General features: G+C 37.7%; 1 protein-coding gene across 3 annotated transcripts in view; it reads right to left on the bottom strand.

The window, feature by feature from the left end:
* Positions 1 to 666: 666 nt before the first annotated feature.
* Positions 667 to 23,444, bottom strand: part of cnnm4b (cyclin and CBS domain divalent metal cation transport mediator 4b) — a 62,718-nt gene continuing 39,940 nt past the window's right edge. Inside the window, exons 5-8 of one of the 3 annotated variants that reach the window (XM_088076389.1) lie at positions 19,784 to 19,880; positions 16,131 to 16,193; positions 9,859 to 10,037; positions 667 to 7,617 (exon numbers count right to left, since the gene is read on the bottom strand). In XM_088076389.1, the coding sequence (XP_087932515.1) occupies positions 7,357 to 7,617; positions 9,859 to 10,037; positions 16,131 to 16,193; positions 19,784 to 19,880 (600 nt within the window). In that variant the 3' untranslated portion in view covers positions 667 to 7,356. Of the gene's footprint in view, positions 7,618 to 9,858; positions 10,038 to 16,068; positions 16,194 to 19,783; positions 19,881 to 23,444 lie in introns of those variants that run through there. The other 2 variants (XM_042487763.2, XM_088076388.1) reach the window with 2 other exon arrangements.

Here is a 23,444-nt window from a genome sequence, read left to right as displayed (position 1 = left end):
TCCAAAAAAGTTAACCAATACACCTGTTAAACTAAAAAAAGCCCACTTTAAGTAATATTTACCAGCATGTGCTTTTTTGCTCATTTATCCTTCATTCCTTTATTGTACTGTATTTGCCCTTTAACCCTCTGAAGCCTGGATCAACATCAAAATTTGGCTTCTTTTGAAAACAAAGGGAAAAAAAGGCAGTGATCAACTTAGCAAGAAATGTCCCACAAATTACAAGAATTTTTTACCTGAAAAATGATTTTAAAAAGAGGGGAGGACTTTTAGAAAATAATCCAAAAAGGGGCAAAAATGTCCAGAAACCTATATCTATAATTATCATAATTGTAATCTTGGTTATGTTACAGAGAAAAAAAACACATAATAAAATATGTAAATTTTTTTCAGCATTTTTCTAGGTCATTTTCTTTTTTGATTTCTGGCTTTTTCTCAGGTACTTTTCTTGCAACTATTTTTCTATTATTATTTTTTTTTTTGCTGATGTTTGGCCCCTGTCTTGCTCAGTAGGTTAATGCCTTCCTCCTTTGTTTTTGAAAAAAAAAAAAAAACATTGCCTTTGGTTTCAACACTTGTCACTGTCCCCTTTTTATGCAAACAGGTTTTATTGCGGAATAAAAAGTGCAAAAGTCCTCTGAAGAAATCAACTCAATCACAAAGATCCATAGAGAAATATATCTCGGGTTTATTAATAACTTTCTTCATCTTCAAAACTCATTAAGACAGAAATTATAAAACAGTATTTACACCTTGTTTCTCTGTTGTTGTTTTTTAAGTTACAGCATGCCAGAGAGAATGAAGGACAATCAGTTTATTTCTCCCAAAAACACAAGTCGCTCCATTCACTCTGTTCCCAAATTAAACTCATGATAGATTAAAAAAAAAAGAAGACTGTCGTTTACCACAATTACTAACAGTGTTCTGAGGTACAAAAAAAAAAAGATTCACAGACGCACGCACGCACACACACACACACACACACACACGCATAAGGAACCCAAACCCAGTACAATTTAATGAATGAGGGAGGGGGGGCACATAAACAAAAACAATCTCAGCCATAAAAATCAACAAAATGAACAAAAACAGTTCTTTGAAATGAGAGAGTGTGTGTAAGAAATAATTCAGGAATGAACACCAGTACAGTCAACTTGAGTCGGCAACTTTGGCAAATTTGTGGTAATTTGGGAAATACTGCTTTCCTTGCTAAAGTGCTTCTATTTTTAAATCACAGAAGAGTCCGAGCTGTTTCAACTTCCTGCAACCCCTCCTTAAAAAAATGGAGAACAATGTGGAGTTCTCTTTGAAAACGTGAACATTTGTTAGAAACAGCTGCAAGAAACCAACTGGTTGAGTTAAACATCAGAACCTTTCAGAATAAAATCACTGGCTGAAACTAACTGGGACTTTTATATTCATATAGTTTTTTCTCTTTCTCAGAAGAATAAACACGTTGCTGGTGTTTTCTAAGATAAACAGGTACTATGACTGAGCTGGATATCCTCAGCAAATTGGCTTTGATGTCTTTCAAAAATATTGGAAGAAGGCAATGAGAAACAAATGCAGAAAAGATGCAAGAAATTACTTAAAAATAGAAGAAAATTACCTGAAAATGTTTGTAATAGTAAAAAAAGAAAAAAAAGGAAGTTAAAAATTATCTGAAAAAGTACTTAAAAACCACAACAATTTTATAACATAATTTCAAACATACAATTACGATAATTTTAAATATAGTTTAGATGTTTTCCCCTAGCTTTTTAAAAATAATTTCCTAAATCTACTAATTTCTTACAAACTGTGTAACATTTCTTGCCAAGTTGCTCATTGCCTTTATTCCCATGTTTCTGAAAGATGTTTAGGGTTCAAAGGTTTAAATACTTGTGAAAGCCATCTGACAGCAGCACAAAAGTGATGTCGCTCAGTATTTCAAAGGTTTCAGGTAAAACAGATGACTATATTTTCAGTCTTTAACAGCTTGTATAAGCCATTCTTGTTATCCAGTTTTATGACCTCAGCACTCCCTGCATGTCCGACAGACTGAGTCATAAAGCTAACCATATAGAAACCCGAGAGAAAGACTTTTAAATCCTGTTATCAGGCAGCAGATTGTATCTACAAAGGTACTTCCGTGAGTTTACAGACAGTCTGCCCGAAATGATGCAACGCTTCCCTCCAGGAGAAACCAATCTTCAAATCCAATATTTCCACAGACTGCACCAGGAATTAGCCACGGCCTCCCATACATGGTAAGAGGAAATTTTGGAGTTGCGTTTTGTTTTGGTACCAGCAAACATCTCATCATTTGGAAGAGAGATGGTGAACATGTGCAAGGTTATATACATAAATGTTAGGATTAAATTTAAAAGATTTACTTTGGATCAATGATTAAATCCAGCCTTTTCTCTGAAGATTTGAGATTGGCAAACTACCGAATCACAAAATAACGCACCGATTGTTATAGTCACAATTTGGGCTGCAGCTGTTGGCATGTTAAAGGCCTCATGGGAGTTGTGGTTTTTGAATGATAACAGTCCAGCACAGTACCTACCCATTTTTCTTTGGGATGTGAATATCAACACTAAACCTCATAAAAATGTTCCTGCTTTTCAAAATCAAAAGAAACTTTTTATAAGAAAATAAAAAGCCCAGTTATCAGAAGAATATGTTGGCTTTGTACGTTTCTGCAGACTTCGAATATGTTACATTCGCACGTTGTTGCAAATCTTAAATTTTTAACTTCCATAAAATACCTTGAAAACAGCAATATTTGATGGGCAAAATTGAAATTGAAGGCATCAAATTTTATTTTTTTAAAATTAAAAGATAAATATGACAAGGTTATTATCATGACAACCACAATTTTGCTTTTTTGGTTTAGTAGCGGAGAACAGCACGATGACCGTAGAAAACATTAACAATAAATGAGAGCGAGGAAGCGCAGCTGGTAATGATGCTGCAGGAAATTAGTATTAAAACCATTTTCAGTGTTGAGAATAAATGTGTATCAGTCAATATTTATGACACTCCATGTTTCAATCGTATCATATAATCATATGAGCTGACTTTGTCAGCCAGGCTGCAGACGGCTGTTTGAGACCAAAGAAAACAAAAGCGTGAGTAATTCAGGGAGTCATTGCTGCGTTTCTAGTGACTAATTAGGCTCCGGATGTACTGTTTTTTAGCAACATGATATTGTTTAGCGAGTCAGAATAGAGGCACAAAAATGGGTTGTTTTTTACTGTGACATTTATGCATTTGCAGCAGGGATTGTTTCACCAAAACTGGGTATTTAAGCCAAACCATGATCTTTTTCTAACCATAACCAAGTGTTCTTAGTGCCAAAACCTAACAACACGTTACCCCAAGTGCCGTTATAATGTTGAGTTTCAACTTATATATAATAATGTGCGAATGTTAGGGTTCTGTGCTTTGCAGAAATGTACAGTTCCAACATTTTTCTGAAGATTGGGTTGAAATACAGAAGTTTTATTGAGATATTCATGAAAAGTAGATGACTGAAGAATTAAGATTATCTTAAACATTAAATTGGTTTTGATCTGTCATAAAACGACCTGCACATGACACAGTCAATCAAATATTCACCAAAAAAAAAAAAAAAAAATTAAATCACTTTAACATTTAATCAAACTTTAATCACCAGTGCATAAAAAAATAGTATTTTAGTTTTTCTTCTTATTTATATTCTGACCAGATTTCCATCTTTTGCCCTCTTTGCTAGTGAGCGAACTTCTTGGCTTCGCCCACTAAAGTTTAACTCAACCAGTAATGTTCTAAAAAATACAGTCTGATGTGATTTTAGTGTGTGATCAGTTTAACTGTGAACATTTTCCAGTTAAAAATAAATAAATTGGACAGTACCACAGTGTATTAAAGGATCAGGTAAACTGGACACCAGACTCAAACTGAAGTGTTTTTAAGGCAGTGTGAGGCACACTGTGTTACGAGCTCAGAGAGCCTCCAGAACGGCCTCCAACATTTAGTTAAAAAACAAAAAAAAAAAACCCCACTGTGACTTGAATAGAGCATTCCCCATGTTAACTGACAAAGCATCGAGCTGAGCTCAAATAACAGTAACTTGTAGATAAATCGTAGCATCGTTGGCATAATGTTGAAAAGACAAAACACCAGAACGCGTCAGCCCATAAACCACCCCGTCGATTATTCTGTAGATCATCACGGCTGGAGTCTTTGGCAGAAAGTCGTCTCGTACTCAAACACATCACAGAAAGGGATTCAAATAAATGCTCTTGGCTACTCCAAGACACCGGCTGCTTGCTTCACATGATATTCACGTGCTCATTTGAAAGGCAAAACCTTTTTTATGTAAATGGGTTTTTGAGAAATATATTTACCAATATCGAAACCTGAAATTTACTGACTAAAAAGGGAGGTTGCTTTCTTTCTTCTCTAGAAACACTTGTGACATTTAAGTTTTTCCCACTGAAAACCTCACAGCACCAAGTCATGCTCATCAATCTGGAAACAGTCATGAAGCCACCTTCTCGTGTCAAGCATTTTGTTTCAGATTCATTTCAGAAAATGGAAATAAAAGTGCTTCAAAAGTCCTCTTTTAGGACAGTAGGAATCCTAATTTTGGCTGGAGAATGAAACGTCATATTTGCCGTGCTTCAGTAGTTTTACTTCCACACTGTTCTTTTCACTGACAGATGTTGAAACTGTTGGTTGAGGATCTGATGCTGTTGATCTCAGAAAAGCAGCAACATTAAACAAAAAAAAATCTAACTTTACCAACTCAGAAATATTCCGTTTGTGATGACGTGTGCCTCTGAAATTAAGTTACAAAAATGTTTTTGGTGAACCCACTTCCCTTCACCTTGTATTATTTACCCTATGTTTCCCGGGAACTTGTTGGATTCACCTGCGATTTATGTGTATTAAGTATATTAATTAATTATTAGTATATATTAAGTAATTTTTTAAACCTGGACTCTATTTTCCTGAGTTTTTGTGTCTAAATGACTAATGGGAACAACAATTCTTCAAGTAGGTCCAGTATTGAGTGAGACTGCTGCAGACTGCAGCTATGAAACAAGCTCCAATTAAACCCCTTCTGGCATGTTCGCAGTAAATTTTCGTCCACTAAAAGTGTTTATTTCTGCCGCTGACAGGCTTAGGTTTGCAGCCTGTTTCACCACTGCCGTCTGCAGCCGTCTCACTCATTCATGGCCCAGCTTCAAAAATTGATGTCTCCATTAGTCACTTAGACAAAAAAAACCAAAACAAAACAAAACAAAAAAAAACAAAAAAACAAGAGAAAATAGGTTCCAGATTGAAAAATATCAAACTTTAAGTGTAAAAAAAAAAAAGAAAAAGAAAAACTTGGTGATACTGACAGCGCAGCAAAAAACAGTATGGGCAGTGCTTACTAAAAACCTCCCCTATGGCTGCACTCAATCTCTACCATAGATATCTTTGCACAAAAATAACAACTAGAAAGCAGCTGTCTGTCTTTGGTTATAAAAACAAAAACCTGATGTATGATTTACTTCTAATGTTGTGTATATATATATATATATATATATATATATTTAGAAATTATCTATGACACTTCACTGTGGTTCTGCTAGACATCAGGCAAAGAAAAATCCGTCACAAGACACAAAATTTACGAGTTTCAGGAAAGATTTCTCCTTTAAAATCTCCTCAGAAGGTACAGTAAAATATAACTGGAGTGTGTGTAGTTCTGTGAAAAACATGCATTGTGATAATCATAAAATATACAACATTGTTTCCCGTAATAACTGATAAAAAGTTGGCTGATGTCGGGGCTGAGCGGCGAGTTTGGCTGCAGAAATACAAATAACAAAGGTTTGCTGTTCAGAGTGACCCCCTTCCCCTAAATCTGATTTACAAAAAAAAAGGAAACCCCAAACATAACCACTGAATGCAAACGAACATTTAACATGTAAAATCTCAAAATGAGGCAAAAATAAAAATCACATTTCTCCTCCCCCCTCATCGACAATAATATATGTACACACACGTATCGAACTCAATAAATAAAGTCTCTGATTCTTAAAGTATTTTCTAGTCAGAATGTGATCACGCTTCCCTCTTTTGGTTTCTGTTCCCACTAAGTCTGGTGACGGCCATTTTGGTCACATACACACACACACAAACACACACAAACACCTCTCGCTTGTAAAGCAGAAAAGAGCTCGCCAAGTCAAAGTGCTCTCAAACGCCTTTGCAAAAACTGCACGACCTGCCTTTTCAGAACTAAAAATCGAGGCACCGGGGAAGAAAGCGCGTCACACAGAGGCGTCTGTTTGAGAGCATGGGGTGACGGGTGGGGGGGCGCAGTTAACGTACCCTACACATTTAATTCAACACATTCATAATCATCATATTGATTGTCTTAATCACGATACAGACTGGCTGTCTATCGCTGCTAAATCTCTTGACAACTCTGGGATGAAGGCTCTGGGCTACTTACAGTTTCTATCCAGGAAACAAGAAGGAAAAATAAAAAAAGAAATCCACCTTAAACCCTCCCCCCCCCCAAAAATGTGTCCGTCTCACACAGAATTCATCAATAAATATCTCACTATAAATTTCTACGGAACATATATTACTTTGTTTGAACTCTGCTGACATGCTCGGGTCGTCTTTGTCTTCTAGCTGTATGGATGGTGAGGAGGGGACGCAGGGTGCTACACATGCGGCGGCGGGTTTCGTTTTGCGGGTTGGACCACACTTGCATGTATGTATGTCGTCGGCAAAGAGCAGGAGGAGGGGGAGGAGGAGGGCGGAGTCTCCCTGAGTCTCTGATTAGGGACAGTGAATCGGAAGCCACACACACATTTAAAAACACACACACACACACACACACACACACACACACACAGAGGACGAAGCCCGCAAATCGGCGAGGCCTCTGAAAAACATTGATGGGCGAGAGAGGGAGGAGCTTTCTGGTCCGGACAAGCAGGTCCTGCAGATGTTTGTCGTGAGTTAATACATTAAGGAGCATGTGCAAACACACAAACACACACAAACACACACATACAGATACTCCTTTACGTCGCTCAACTACCTTACATGAGTGTTTATGATGGAAATGTGTGCGTGTGTGTTTAAGCTTTGCATATTTACACAATATGCACGCACATGGCTTGTCTGTTTATGTCAGTGTGTCTGCACTCACACACACACACACACACACACACACACACACACACACACACACACACACACACACACACACACACACACACACACACACTCCTCCCCTCCTCAGCATACATTCGAGCGTAGTAGTGCATGCGTGCAAAGAGTATGGAGGGGGGTCGGGCAGGCGGGGGCGAGGGGTCAAACGCTGTTTTCCAGCTGGCTGTGGTGGTTGGCTGTGTGCGGTGAGTTCTGCTCGTTGAGGAGGAGAAGCGTCGTCTCGTCAGGTCCGTTCTCCGTCGGGGTGGAGTCTGCTCCCAGGTCCGTGATGGTGGTGTTAGCGGTGTTGGCGGGAGGAGTGGTCTGATCCAGGCGTATCGTGTTGTGGCCGCTCTCTGGGGACTGGGGCGTGCTGTCCAGACGGGACGCCATCAAGCCGTTCTGGTACTGGGCGCGTGTGATCTGAAGGCAAGACGAAGGGCGTCAAAGCTGAAATTGATGTCTTTGGTTTACCAGGTTAAAGCTTGACGTCACATATACACAAATACAACCTCCAGAATAAATCTGCGTCCACAATTACACGCCTGAAAACAAATATCACACGAATATTCACGTTCCTGCATAAACGGGTAGAAGACTGTCTATTCTGCAGTTAGTTGCTTAGTTACAGAAAATATTACAAAAAGGAGGAAAAGTAAAGGCCCAGACAAACCAAACCAACGTCACAGAAATAGTGGATAAAAAAGCTGATGCGTCGCCGTGTCTCAGCCAAAAAGCTGCACATAAACAAACGGTAGACGCTAAAACTGGCGGCTAACTGTCACAAACGTTCTGCGCCTGCGTGAGAGGAAATAACTACTCTAGCACACGGTGGTTGTTCGTCATCGTCATTCAAAAAGAGGAAGCCGGAAAACCGTCTTGATGCGAGTCAGTCCGTTAGCACAGAACACACTGTTGAAAAAACATTTTTTTACCGTGCAAGAGTGAACAATGACACAAACTACCAGGAAACGTTTCTGCTAAAGAGCTCAATGGCTAAAGAAAAATACTCTTACCTCATATAACAACTGTGTTTCTCACTCTTCACTTCACTTCAGCCTTTTGTTTACTTTCCTCACTTCTTCTTGAGCTGAACGGTCAATCAAAGTGATTTCACTCAACGTCGACTCAACGCAGCGATTAGACCAACAGGCCGACGGCCGACCGTCATCTCAGCGTGTCTTGCCTTAAGACCCAAGATTTTGTTTTTTCTTGGACTGATGACAAAGTGGAACTCTTGCCAAAATGTATAAGGAGGTCATGATGGCGGAAAACAGACTGGGAGTCGTCATAAAGCAAAAACAACTATTATAAACTAACGAAGGCATAGTTACGAATATCATATTACATTTTTGTCAAAATATCCCACTAAATCCTACATACTGGACCTTTAAACCCTGATGTTGTGAAAAGTGTCCACCAGATTTACGAGCGTACGACGTGACATCTTCAAATAGCTTTACTTTGTCTGACAAATGGCCAAAAACCAAAACATGTTCAGTTTACCGTTAAGTAAAACACAGAAAAGCAGCCATCTCTATGAGTGAATTGAATGATAACATTTTTGGCAAAACAGTAGCTGATATATTGGCATTGAAAGAAAATACTCAAGTAAAGTACAAATCCTTCAATTTTGTACTTGAGTAATTGTATTTAGCTACATTCCACGACTGTTTGTTTCTTCTACTTTATTTTTACATGTAATGTTTTTCATGTTTTATTGTATCTTGCAGCTTTTTACTTCACTGTTTATATAATAATTCCATAAAAGCCTTTCTAGGGTCGGTGTTGGAAACTCCCATGTGTTATGAACACGATGGTTCTTGCACTGGATATCTCAGTTTGTCTATGTCACTGATTTAAGACGTGACAGCTCCCCAAAAGTGAATCATCACCATCACCGCTCTGGTGGACTTTGGGCAGAGGTCACTTTTGATGAGTCACTTGACAGAAATCACTTATTTTCAACAGGAAAATGTGTCATTGACACTTTCCTTTCAGCTGGCGCACCCGGAGAATGTAATTCGATCAATGCAGATACTCTTAATAAGTTAAAAACATAGAAAAACACCACGATATTTGTGTGATTTGAAACTGCAGATTACGCTTCACTCAGCGTGACAGAAATAGACCAGGACCGTAAAACAATGCACAGCTGTAAATTCTGTTGAATGACTCTCACCAAAAGTGTCGAGCATAAATCAGGTTTTAAAGATCAATGCTTCCATCAAATAAATTACTCATAAAATGATAAATTTAAATTAGTTTTTTTACACTGATGTTTGCTGAAGTGTGCATCTTTCTGATAAGTTTTGGTTTTGGTATTTGATGCTGTAAAAATGGAGTGTGACGTCATGATTGACAGCTGTGTGTGCCAATCGCTCACGATTAACGGCGCCGCTTACGACTGGTCAGACAGTGGGAACGCCATACCACGAGGATCCCTACCGCAAGACTTTAGCTCAAAATGACGAAGATGGCAGCACTTGATCCGGGATATTTTTGCTAAAGTTTTAAACAGTGGGAGGAAGGAGATGTTGTCCATCTTTATTTTTATATGCGATCTGTCCCTTTCAAATAAACCATGAATCGATGATACTCATGGTATGTCATAACCAAATTTTCACTGCCTAATTCTATCAAAGATTAAAATTTATAACCAACCTTGACAAACTGCAGGTCGCTGAGAGCTCGGACGTAGAAGTCAGGCGTGTACTGCTGCGAGGGGATGCTGTTGTTGAGCTGGCTGTTGCTGCCGCTGACGGAGAGCGACTCCGTCCGGTCGGCTCCGCTCAGAGAGGCCGTGCGGTTCAACCCGCTGAGGTGGGACGGTGAACGAAACTCTGCACACACACACAGAAAAAAGACTATTAGCAGCTTGTAAAAGATGGAATTGCATGAAAAAGATCAGTCAGGCTGCCCTGCATTCAAACATAGTCAATCACTACAGAAAGCTGCTTTACACTAGTGCTTCAAAGCCATTTATGAAATAACGGCTCTATGATGCAGATTAATGGAGGACCTCGAGAGGGCAAGATGCAGTGTACAAATGCGGGTTAATATTAATGGTATGAATGACTAATTAGTGACACACAAGGTGTAATGAACGCATAAAACAGCATCTAGACGAATCTGATCCGTGAGAGCAAGAGAGACAGGGGATTTAAAAAAAAAAAAAGGTGTTAAAGTTCAGTTATTTCACTCATCACTGCTGTACATACCCTCTGTTTCACTGTCACAGCTGCAAACTGGTGTTTGTATCACACCCACAGGCGGTGACACAAAGTTTCCAACACATAACCAGCCGTGACTCAAAGATGCCTCACAAACAACAAACTAGTAATTCTACTCACATACAGTCCAAACAAAGTGATTTCACTGAATACTGAGCAGTGCAAGATGCAAGATAACGGCGCAATAACAGAGGTGGAAATTTATATGGATGAAAAACTTTAATCCATGAAAAGTAAAATCACTTTATGTGGGTTAGGACAATATTGGACAACACTAACTACTGCGCCAGCTGTCATTATTTCCAGCTGAAGGTGACGAGTTATTCGTGCGATAATGTAAGTCAAGCCCCTTATATGTCGGAGCGGCGACGTGTGAAGGATTTCTGGGAGCTGATAGAGTTTTTGTGGATTCAAAACGTCCGGATGACCCGCACATGCTTTTAAGAGTTATAAGATGCAATAACGCCTCTTTAAGCGCCTGCTGCATCGTGAGGGAACCAGTTGCTACCGACAAGCGCATAGCCATAGCATCATGTAAAAAAGTGAAAAAAAATGCTTCCATGATGGCAGTTTTACAAAATATGGCTTTTTCAAATCGCCTGAAATAACATCTCACGCGAGCGTAAATAACTTTTTCACGCTAAATGAGAGTTTTTTCAAAACTGACGTGTTTCCATTAGACATATTTTATATTCCTAATTTCAATTTGTGTAACTGACAGCTGCGTTAAAGGCTCCTCCGCTCTGAATGGTTGCTATTATTCGTGAGCAGTAATCGTATCAGAAGCAATTTGAGAGGGCAGGGTACTAATTTTCCCCCACAGATTATCCGTCTCATATAACACTGTGTGTATGCAGTGACAGTTTAAGCAAATACGACAAAAAGTTGCCAGCTGTAGCTTTAGAGAAGGACAACACCCAGGAGAAAATACTCCACAAACTACAGTCCAAGTTAAAAAAAGAACAAATCAAAACAGCTGGAACTACTTCAAACAGGTTCAAACTGGTTTTCTTAATGCATAACTCTTAGTCATTATTCACGCATCCTTAATGATAATAACTCATAATAGAAAAGAAGTCCTGTAGTTATTTTCCACCTCTGCTCAGACATACTGAAACTACAATGACTAACATTCATGTGCGTCACACAGCTGACTGTATGGCTGTTATTTTGTATTTTGGGATGCTTGTTTTATCCAAACTATCAAAGAGTCACATACACACGCACGCACACACACACACACACATCACATGCTGTTTACCAGCTGCTGTGTATTATTACCAGTAGGTGTGAGTCGTCCAGCAGGTGGCCTCAGTGAGTCATAGGAAACTGTTTTACCTGGACACGTCAACTGCGTTAGCTTTCAGGGTATTAAGCTCGCTAGTTAATCCAGGATATCTACGGCTAATGTTCTCGTTAGTGGTTAGATTTCACTTAGTCATGAGACAATATTTATTATATTGATAGTCGAGACAGTAACCGTTAAGATCCAGCAGGCAACTTCTCTTCAGCAGTTAGCTTCTGACTCACGGAGGAAAAAGAGCGGCCGTAACTGTCTGAAAATTGGGAAAACGATGAGATTCAGGAGCTCTTTACCCTTTGAGCAGAGGATGAGATCACCCGCCGTACAAAAGTGAAGGTAAATGATTGTTATTGTTTTATTATTGTTATTGTTTAGAAAGCTCTGCCGACATGATTGTTAAATGTCGCTGTTGTGTTAAACATCACGCCTGTCACGCCTCTTTTGTTTCTGTGATGCCGGCATGCTGTCTAAAATTACACAATAGGGCGGCGAAAAGAAGGGACTTTGTATCAGGTCTATAGTGTGATCTCTGCGTAAATAACGTTAATGTCAAACACAGTACTGTCTCTCGATTTTTGCCTCTCGGCAGGTCGCCCTTGGAAAAGATATTGTAATCTCAATGGGGCTTATCTGGGAAATATGGGTTAAAAAAATACTTATGTACAAATACAAATGTATTAAAACATGGAAAACTATAATATCATATAAGCTAAGTGTAATAAGATATTGCAGTGCTGCATAAAATGTAAACAATACAAGCTTTGATTTATTTGCATAATTACAGGTTAAACTACTGTATAACTATAGTTGTTTATGATTAATTATATCATATGAAAACAAGGAAATGAGTCTATGATCATATAATAAGAAGAGATAATTTATTAAATTAATTTTTTGAGGGGAAGATTTGCAGATTTGCCCCAATATAGACTTCATGGCTGCCACCTAGAAACCATCCAAAACCCAAAACACTCAGTACTTGTTTAACATTTAGAGCTACAGTAAGTTTTTTTTTTAGCACTCGTGTGACCAAGATACATCTAAATATTTGTGTTATTAAATCAGGCAGTAATTTGCTGTTTACGTCAGAAATCGCAGAGCTGTTTATTTTGTCCACGGGCATGGCGTATGAGGTTTCTTGATTTTCCATTTTCTCATTCTGTCCCATTAAACGTCTCCAAAATGTTGATACTAACAAAAATTTAGATACACTTCCCTCTGACCTAAGAACATACGCCGGTTTTTATTTCGGCATCTGTTTAGATGATTAGGTTAAAGAGCATCTGCTCTCAGGAGGACTGAGCTCAGAGAGGGATACACCATATGTGCATTTAAAAAAATAAATATGTATATATTTGATGGATTTAAGCTTTTCTCTCTCGGGTTAAAACTTATAGAAAAGTTACCCTCTGGATCTTTAGTATTTAAATATATCAGCGATGGTTTTAAAGCAAACAAACTTTCTACTTGTGACCTGATGATTGCAGGGTGAGTTAGTGTTTTTAAAAATCAAGTTGGATGAGTGATGAACCCAATTCCAAATAACACTCCTACCCTAATGCCGCATCTTATAATGAAAAGACATTTTCTCTCATAATTATAAGACTGAGTAGGAACTGGGATTATATTTGGAACTGGGAATTTGTGATTGTCAAATTCAAAAACTACTTGTTGTGCTCTAAAATACTACAATCTATTTCAGCAATCAGTGCATTTTAAGTCATGAAAACTAAGGTTTATACTACACCATGAGAGCGAGGGATAGGACAACAATAACCACAAATAATAAATAACCCCGGCTGCATCTCAATAACTCCAAATCAAGTTCTCTCCTTCACAACACCTAGATACAAATCTTAAAAAAAGAGGAGAAAACCATCTGAAGCTATTAGGATGCTTACAAAGTCGATGCTGCAAAGAGCGGACAGCTTAACCCCTCGAGGAGCTTCAAGTCCCATCTGGGTGTCTCGTGATGTTGTCCTATCCTTCTCCATTTTATCTTGGCGGTGCCACGTGATCATTTCCTGTCCCAAAGTGCCCCCAGTTTGAGAAATGTGCTGACGTTTTTGGCAGATAAGCTCTTAACTCTCATAAACTTTCTTAAGCCAAGCTCAGACTACAACGATTTTGAAACTCGGGTTGCATCACACACGTAAGGAGAGATATCGCAGATGTTATTTTCAAATGAGGAACTCCTGTTTATACTGGTAATAAAGTGTGACAACATATCTAAATAACTGGATATATTTAACTCTACCAGAATTAATGTGACCCATCAAACAGTATTTACCACTGAAACAGACAGACGTCTCCACTCTGAATACAAATGTGAGTGATACTTCAAAATTTAAAAATGTATCACCAACATTATTTTACATAAACACATAACATACAAAAAATACTCCATAAAGATTTTCTAAAATATTTTTTTTGTATTTTTTTGTACCTTGTTATAATGACAGATAATATGAGGATATCAATCCTTTAGTACCTGTATCTACTTCAGTTTTAATGTGCTGCATTCAGACGCTTTTTACAAGCATTTAAATCTGAAACCTGAGAAAACTGGTTTAATTTCTAATTTTTAAAAACATGGTGGAATAAAGTAATGACTGACTTGGAAAGAAATATTCTGTGAAAAAAGTAAAAAAAAAAAAAAAGTAAAAGGGTACAAGAAAATGGACAGGAAATACTAAAAAAAAAATATCATTTAAAGTTATGTAACACAAAACATTTTAACCTCTTTCTTTTTTCTTCTGTTTTTTTCTTCTTATTTCTAGGTAATTTGTGTACTTTCATAATAATTTCTTGAGATTTGTTGAATCATTTTTTGTAAAATTGCTCATTGCCTTATTCCCATGATTTTGAAAGACATCCAGCAAATATGCTGAATCTGCAGATTATTTTCCCAGAAATTCCCAGAGCCTGATGTGTCAACTTTAAATTTCTATTAATTTTCTATCTTTTACTGTGAAAACTGACTAATATTTACATTTCAGAGATTGAACCCTCAGGATTTTAGAATTTCCCATTTAAAAGATCAGTTTATTGGTTAATCAGTAAACTGACTCATCATTGCAGCTCAGATTTGTGCTCTGACATTTTTTTAGTTGAAAAATGAAGTTGTGAGCGCTCTCTGTAGGATAAAGTAGGCAATGACAGCGGTGGAAGAATCTTGTCTTAAACTTCTGTACAACCACTTTGTAAAAAAATGCTCTGTCACAAGTAAAATTCCTGCATTCAAAACTGCACTCAAGTAAAAGTACAAAAGTATCACCTCAAAATATAATAAATGTACATAAAGTAAAACTGTGCATCGCGATTAATGTGAAATTTCAGAATAGTATTACATTACTGTATTATAATTAGTGATGCATAAAATATTTGACTTATTTTTCTAATTTTATTTACTGAATAAACTGCTGAGTAGCTTAACATATAATAATAAATCATAATTCATTAGTTGATATATATTTTGCATTAATAATGTCAGCCGTATGTATGAATGTAGCTGTCAGTTAAATGTCGTGGTATAAAAGTTCAACATTTATCTACAAAATGTAGTGTAGATTAGAAGTTTAGAGTAGCATAAAATGGAATTAATTATGTACCTCAAACTGTGCTTAAGTACAGTACTTGAGTAAATGTACTTAGTTACATTTCACCACTGTGTAACGGCATCAGGCATCATGAATTTTAGTATTTCCATTCTGCAGTTTCACACGATTCTGTGATAACAGATCATTTTAGCTCTCATAAAATCATTTTTTCCAGAGAATCTAAATCCTCACGCTGCCTTCTGCTAATCCGAACATACAAACCTTCAAGAGAAAGTAAATTTTAAATTCGTGCCATACGGTACCATCAACGCTGACCTCCACCTACACGCGTTCGCCAAGAATAGATTACCCAACCACCTCTTCGTTGCCTCCTACACACCTGCTCTGCACAATGCATGCAAATGAATGACTCAGTAAAGCCAGATGTAAATTGGATGTTTTTTTTGGTTGAACAAAGAGCTTATTTACCAAAAAGTAGCTGTTGTCTTGAAGGTCTCTGCTGTCATAAAAGGGTAAATCTACACTGAATCACAATGTGCTGCTGCACTGCTGCATGTGGGGTCAACATGCTGCACCTTCGGCCACAATCAGTGACGTCACAGCAGGTATTTCGTCGCTGATTGGGGTGTGAATAAAAACCCACAATCAAGTGTTTCAGCCCACAAAGAGCATTTTTCCTCCCTCTGTGATCAGGCGTTAGTCTACCCTTTGACAGATTTCTAAGGCAACAAAAATTTTTTGAAGCAATAGCTGGCGAATCAAGCGCCAGGCCCGCCCACCCTCCCCCCAAAAGTCCCGCCCTTCGTTGGTGTTAAAGGACCCAGACATGCCGGAGTTTACCTGGCAACCGAGAGAACAGAGAAAACCTCTTAAAGGAGAGGTGGCGAGGACGAGGTGCAGCCACTGAGAGGAGAGATGGGAGGGAGGAGGAGGTGAGTGACGGGACAGAGGGAGGAGGGGGATGAAGGGGAGGGAGGAAGAGCGAGTGAGACAGTGGGAGACAGAGAGACAGATCTGCGTCCAGACTGGGCGAAGACATGCAAAACCAAGGAGAAATTCTCCAACAGGAACACAACACGACACATTGCACTGTGTGTGACGGTGAAGTGAATTTTTTTCGGGCTGTTTTGATGAAATGGGAGAATGACGCTGGTGAGAAAAATGGAAAAAAATTATGCTTCACACATCTCTCTGCCTGAAGCACCTGCAAGAGAGAGCAGTTAAGAGTTGAGATAAAAAGAGAATAGAAAGAAAAGGAAAGAGTCACGCCGGGATCAGACGCCATTTGAGTCTTTCCAGGTGGTCGATGTGTCAAATTAGGTGTTCATGGTGCCTTTAACCCTTTGAAACATGAGAAAACTGGTATGATATCTCAAATATCTTCAAAAACACTGGAAGAAATGTAAAAAAAGAAGAAGAAAAAGTCTAAATATGTAGATAAAATAATAATAATAATAATAATAATAATAATAATAATAATAATAATAATAATAATAATAATAAAATGATAAAAAATAAATGTAGTTTTATAGTTGAATGTAATTTTCTGGTCACTTTCAGATATTTTTTTTTAATTATTAGAATTTTCATCCTCTCTCTCTCTAATCTAAATTTCAGGTAATTTTCTTGTCACATTTTCCTAATTTCTTTCAATTTCTTTCATCTCTTACCAAGTTGCTCAGTGACTTTTTAGCTGTGTTTTCAAAAGAAATCAAACCAATTTGTTCAGGTTCGAAGATTTAATATCATGTGAAAGGTGTCTGAATGCAGCACAAGAAACTGGACGTTTTCCCAGGATTCAAAAGGTTAACTGCTTTCATAACTACGAGTGATCACTGTTTTTGGGTTTTTTAAAAACCCCATGACATAAAGAAGTGATCAGACAAGAGGGGGCCTTAATCTTCACTTTTGTTAATATCATATATTTATAGTAATTCAATTACATGAAAAAAAATATTGATTTTTATTTATTTATCTATGTATTAATTTATTTATCATTTAACATTTTTATACGGGTAATTTTTTTTGTTTATTACTTTACTTTTTTTTGCTTATCTTCAGGTAATTTTCTTGTATTTGAACTAACTTCTTATTTCTATTTTTTTGGGCCATTTCTAGAGAAGTTTGAAAAAAAAGCATGCTTATTTGCTTAGGTTTCAAAGGGTTAAATCATCAAAGATATAAAGAAATCTCACCATCCATTAAGTCCCAGCTTCCATATAGTACTTTGTGCTAAGGACACATTTCAGTGTGTACTATGAAAATACTTATTTTCGGTCCTTTTGGTCGACGTCACAAAGCTCATCAGAGATGATGTGAAACATGGCAAAAGAAAAAATTCTGAAATGCTGGTCGTTTCTTCACGGCCTCGAGGACAAACTACGCAGAATAAAGTAAAACGTACCACGAGTATCAGACAGAGATTTGGAAGGAAAATGAGGAGTTCAAAAAAGTACACAGAGACACAAAAACAAAGGAAAACTGGCAGAGAGAGAAAAAAGAAAAGCAGAAGTTTCTGTATTTAAAGGAGTGAACGTTTGTGAGAGATAAAGAAAGAGAGAGAGAGGAGGAGAGAGGTGACAAGGTCACAAAATCCACCTCCAACACACGAAGCCTCCCTCAGTGAACTCAAACCAAACCTTCCTCCCTAAATGATCTGGTTTTTATATCACTCAGTACAAAGAGCACATTTTTTCAGCTGGGATTTCACATCCGTTTGTTGTGGACAGATGTTCTCAAGCAGGTCGTCGAGGGCAACCCAAAAAGGGAGGGCACGTTGGAGAAATGTGTCCGTGTGTCTGGTATTCTTAAAAATAAATCCATAAATGAGTTTTAAGCTACTTAGAACTGCTTCATGTTTGGTTTATGAGATAAAAGTATATCATGTGCATAATTTTCTCTTTTTTCATGCACTCACTGATAGTCCCACCTGATACAAACATACATCTGCAGTAATTCTAAGTGGAAAATAACTTAATCTTTGTTATTTTGAGCTGCATTTTCTTCTGTAGTTCTGTTACTGTGTGTCAAATGTGCAGCCCAGTCGCAGGAAGAAAATGTTCGCATCGTACGTTTCTGCAAACCACAAATGTGTTACATCTGCATGTTTCATGTGTATCATTCAATAAAGATGTATGAGCTGTCACAGGGAGGTGGAGGGGATGGCGGAGGCGTGTCATAATGGCGTGATGCCCGCCAATCTTCGGACCGACGCTAAAAACCAACAGACAACAAAACTGTGGGTTTTTGGTTTTTTTTGGAAAGTCACCTTTGTAGATTTAAGGGACCTGCTGCAGTTTTTCAGCGGAGGTAGTGCCATGAAAAAGCGGTTGTTGTTTACATAGATGTTGCTGTATTTTATGCAGAAAATTATGCCCCCAAAACTGGGTATTTTCTTCTAAGACCTGATTTTTTTCCCTAACCACAACAAAAAAGTGTTTTTTAAGTCCTCCTTTACCACAGCCGTGAATTTTAACGTATCTGTGCTTCGCAGAAACGCACAATCCCAATATCTTTTATTACACTGGGTTGAAGTGTACGGCCCTGATCACAACTATTTTTATAAAATTAAAATAAAGAAAATAACAGCTAAAAAGCTTTTTGCTCTCTGGAATAGGATAACAGATTAAAATGAACACTTTTCCTAAAAAGGTTATCCTTTTTAAGTCATTTAGTCTGCTGGATAGCAAATAGTTTCCTTATTGTGATAAAATGGTGTAATGTGCAATTTTATTAACTATTTATTAACTATTCTATTTGATAAATGTTATTTTGTAAATATTGTCACACTGATTATGATAAGTCATGATCTCTGTGCTGTTTTATGGTAAATTATCTTTTTATCATTGCACCTCTTGCTATTTTTAATAGGGGTTTTTTAAGATTTAGTAATTGATTTGACCTTTTATATCTTATCTCTTTTCTCTTTTATTGTAAATCCATATATTTTATTATGCTTTTAGATTTTATTGCTCTGTAAAGCACTTTGAATTGCCATGTTGTATGAAATGTGCCTTGCCTAATGTTTTTTAGGATTGTGCTCACTTTAGAAAATATGTTATTGATAAATAAATGTTGATAATTAGTGACTCGTGTGTTTTTAACGGACCTGTGAAGACTCGTGATTTCACTGAGCGAACATGAGGAGCTACAGGCCAAACGCGTTGCTCGCTCTGAATAAAGTCACAGTGAAGTTCTTCGGTGTGTGGTGGTCGACTTTGTTTTTCACTTTAAATGTTCCTGCTACAAACCATCATTATTTTTATGAGCATTAATATCAGCAGATCAGGCTGCTGAGATGTAATATTTTGCCACCAGGTGGCAGCAGAGGTGTTTAAACCTAAGACGCCACACTGCAGATAATAATCTAACCCTTCTAGATTAATTAAAAGTGCACTCATAATTAAATAAAGCATTCACAGAGGAGAAGAGGGAGGGAGAGAAAGAGAGGAGAGGAGAGGAGAGGAGAGGAGAGATGGAGGTTTTGGACTCACCCAGTGTGGGAGCACTGAGCGCCATGACACCGTAGAAAGAGAAAGGTCCGGTTTCAAACTTCATGTTCTCGTTGCCGGCCTCCACCTCCACTCGACCCTGAATGAGAAAAAAAACAACAAAAAAATATGGACGTCGTGTAAGAAACTACAAATATAACAGTAACAACATTTTTATCACAGGTGGGATTTATTCTGCAAACTGCAGCTCATCATTTTGATGTCATAACAGTGACAGTGAAGCAGTTATTTTCTTTCTTTGCACAAACTCGGTCGTTAATTCAGTCTGTGAAATATCACATGTAGTGACAGATTTTTTAAAAAGCAGCTTTAAGTGTTTATTTTACAATAATAAAAAAGGTTAACTCAGCAGAAGACAAAAAACAGCAGAACTATGAAAGTCAATCTGTACACGTTTAAACCGTCTAACATTTGATTCAGTGAAAACACGCACGCATTCAATGATTTTCTCCCTTCTTAGTTTTTGTGTCACCTCGTGGTCGCAGTCAAGTTCATCAGGGATTTAACCACAATCCTAAAATTAAATTCCTGGACAAAAGGCCAATAAAATTACACCAGTGTTGTAAACTGGAAAACGTCATGTCAATGTTTCATTTGCAAACCCCAATGGAAACCATAGTAGTTAAATGCTATGATAAATTGCATTGAATAATTGTGCAATTCTCTGTGCATGCTCAATTTGGTCCAGTCAAATAACAATTAAATGAAATAATGAACACAGGTAGGTACAAGTTGTAAATAAAATTCTAAATAAAATTAAAATATATTTTATGTTATTCAACGGTTTGAACAGTTGCAGATATCTTTATGTTTATCCAACATTTTCTATACAATTTTTATTTTATTTTGTGTCACAAAAAAATCCACTGGAGTGTTACTTTTTCTGGAGATGAAAGGCCACAGATGCATCATGTGACACACAAAAAAATCCACTTTAAGTCATATGAATGAAATATCTGAGCAGCTTATCAGCTCCTTCAGGGTCAAGAAACTGTCGAGTACTGACATCATCTCCTGAGCTCCACCACAACAGAAGCAGGGCCGCAACATGTGATTTTCACTATCAGTGAATGTGCAGATTAACTGTCGTCTAGAGTCAATAAACAGTATGAAATGTTACAAAATATATGAAAAACGGCTGTTGCAATTCCTCTGAGTCCAAAGTGACTTATATGAATGTCCTTATTTGTCCAAATGCTTTTCAAACCCCCAAAATACTCAATTAACTATCAAATATGACAAAGAAAAGCTTCAAATCCGGACATGAGAAACTTTTGCTTGAAAAATAATTCAGAACAAAAGAAATGTTCACACATCTTTTTTCAGGTGTGTAAGTGAGGGGCAGGCAGGACACAAATTCATCAGGTTTGTCAAGTACCGCATGTCGCTTATTTTATTTTTCTAAGCTTAAAAATAATTAAAATGATAAGATTGATTTCTGTCAATCATCAAATCCACAGATCCATGATTATTTGCGCAACCAACACGTGTTGAATTTCACATTTTGCACATAGATAAGACACTTTGCACCTGCATATGCAGCCGTACAGTTTACGTTGCTCCTGTTAATGTACTTTTGTCCACTGTATGAATTGTTGTATTGTTTTCTTTTATCTATTTCTTTATTTCTATAATATCTGCTACCTGCGACTGAGGGTGTAAATTAGCAGTCCTGCTAACTCCAGAATATTTACATTTGAATTAATATGCTATATCCTTTTTTTAAATAAACATTAACCAGTATTAATTTACTAATTAAATTAGCACTGAACAGACCTGCAGGTGACGATGACTAACTCTTATAAAATCACTGATTCTGCGTTGTAACCCTGACTGCCCGTTTTCTGTGACATCACACGGTTGGGCCTCTAGAGGGAGCTGCAGTCACGGGTCAAAGCGAGGTGGCGTACAGTATGTCTTAGTGATTGCTCTCTGGAGAGGCTCTGCATCGTCTGTGGGAGGAAACATGTTTACTTTGGCCTCGATCAGACGGTATGAAGCACTCGGGATTCACACGTCTAAAAAGAGACGTGACTGCAGAGGCATGATGGGATGCAAATGAGGAAAGGAGGGAGGCGGACCTGCTGGACGTTGTTTGTAAAAAACAATCTAGCAGAATGATGGAGATATTTGAGTCACGGAGGGGATGAGGAGAGGACAGAGGACAGAGGACAGAGGACAGAGGACAGAGGGGGGTTAAGGAGGCCTCTGTGTTGGTACAGTGAGTTGGCCTGAATCGGCCTGCTGGAATGTGTGAACTGCAGCAACAACACAGCACAGTTAATCCACACTGTCATCCCTCCTTCCCTCCATTTATCCCCCCACACCCCTCCGACACACACACACACACACACACACACACACACACACACACACACACACACACAGGGACTGGGCTGATCAAAGCAGAACAGGTGGCAAAATAAAAGAGGGACAAAAGAGAAAAGGACAAACAAGACGGTTTAAATTAGGAATTCAAGATCGTTCATCCAAGGTACAATTTCATTTTAGTGATCTGAGGCTCCACCGTGGAGTATGAACTCTGCCGCTGGAGTCTGATTTTACAAAGTCACCGTGTGTATTCTTACAGAGTGAAGGATTTAGGTGGATGTATTGGCAGAAATTAAATATGACATAATAATTATGCTTTCTTTAGTGTATGATCACCTGTAAATAAGAAGTGTTGTGTTTTCGTAACCTAAGAATGAGCTATTTACATCTACAAAGGGAGCGGATCCTCGTCTACGGAGACTACCATGTTGCATCACCATGTTTCCAAAGAAGCCCAAAACAGACAACCAAACACTGGCTCTAGATGAGGACATTTGCGGCTTTTTGCATCGGCCGTTCTGCAACGAGCAGCAGTTACACTGATTTGTAACATGAAACTGTTTCACTCAGGGTGTTTAGCGGTTTAAATCACCTGATCCGTCCGTTTTGGAAAGGAAGAGACCTTTGCAGATAATTCAGCTCCCAGTGAAAACCTCCTGCACAAAAAAAAACTTAAGTAATTCAAGCTGGGAGAAGTTTTAGCTGGATGCAATCTGCAGTTCATAACTGGAAACCCCTCTAAATCATACACACTTCAACATAATGTCAGAATTTCAGGGTTTCCAAACGCGAAATATGTCATAATTGGCTGATTGGCTGCAGGAATTTGTACTTAATTCATTGAAACATCTTTCAAAAACATGGGAAGTAGGCAATTAACAATAAAAAAAAAAAATTACAGAAAAATTAGCAAGAAATAAGTAAAAAGTACAAGGAAAATACATGAAAACTGTTTGTTTTTTTTAAAGAAAACTTAAAAAAATACCAGGTGCTTTAAAGATTATAGTAATTTTGAAATATGATAATTATGAAGAGAGTTCCTACCAAACTTTTCTCTTTTTCCCCCCCTAGACATTTTCCCCAAACTTTCAAAAAATAAATTTCTACGTATCGCTCATTGGCTTTCTTCCATGTTTTTGAAGAAATCACACCAATTTGCTCAGGGTTCAAAAATGTAAACACTTGCTACAGAAGTCTGAAAGCAACACAAGGGAAGTGTAAAAAATGATGCACAAAAAATCTAGAATATTTCCTTTTGGTGGAAAAGCGCAGCCATAAAACCTATCACTTATTAGACAAGTATATTTCACTC

Source organism: Plectropomus leopardus, chromosome 4 (genome assembly GCF_026936395.1).
Source record: "Plectropomus leopardus strain MGB_pleo_1.0 chromosome 4, ASM2693639v1, whole genome shotgun sequence".
In the NCBI taxonomy this organism is placed as follows: Eukaryota; Metazoa; Chordata; class Actinopteri; order Perciformes; family Serranidae; genus Plectropomus; species Plectropomus leopardus.
This window is presented reverse-complemented; position numbering and strand designations above follow the sequence as displayed.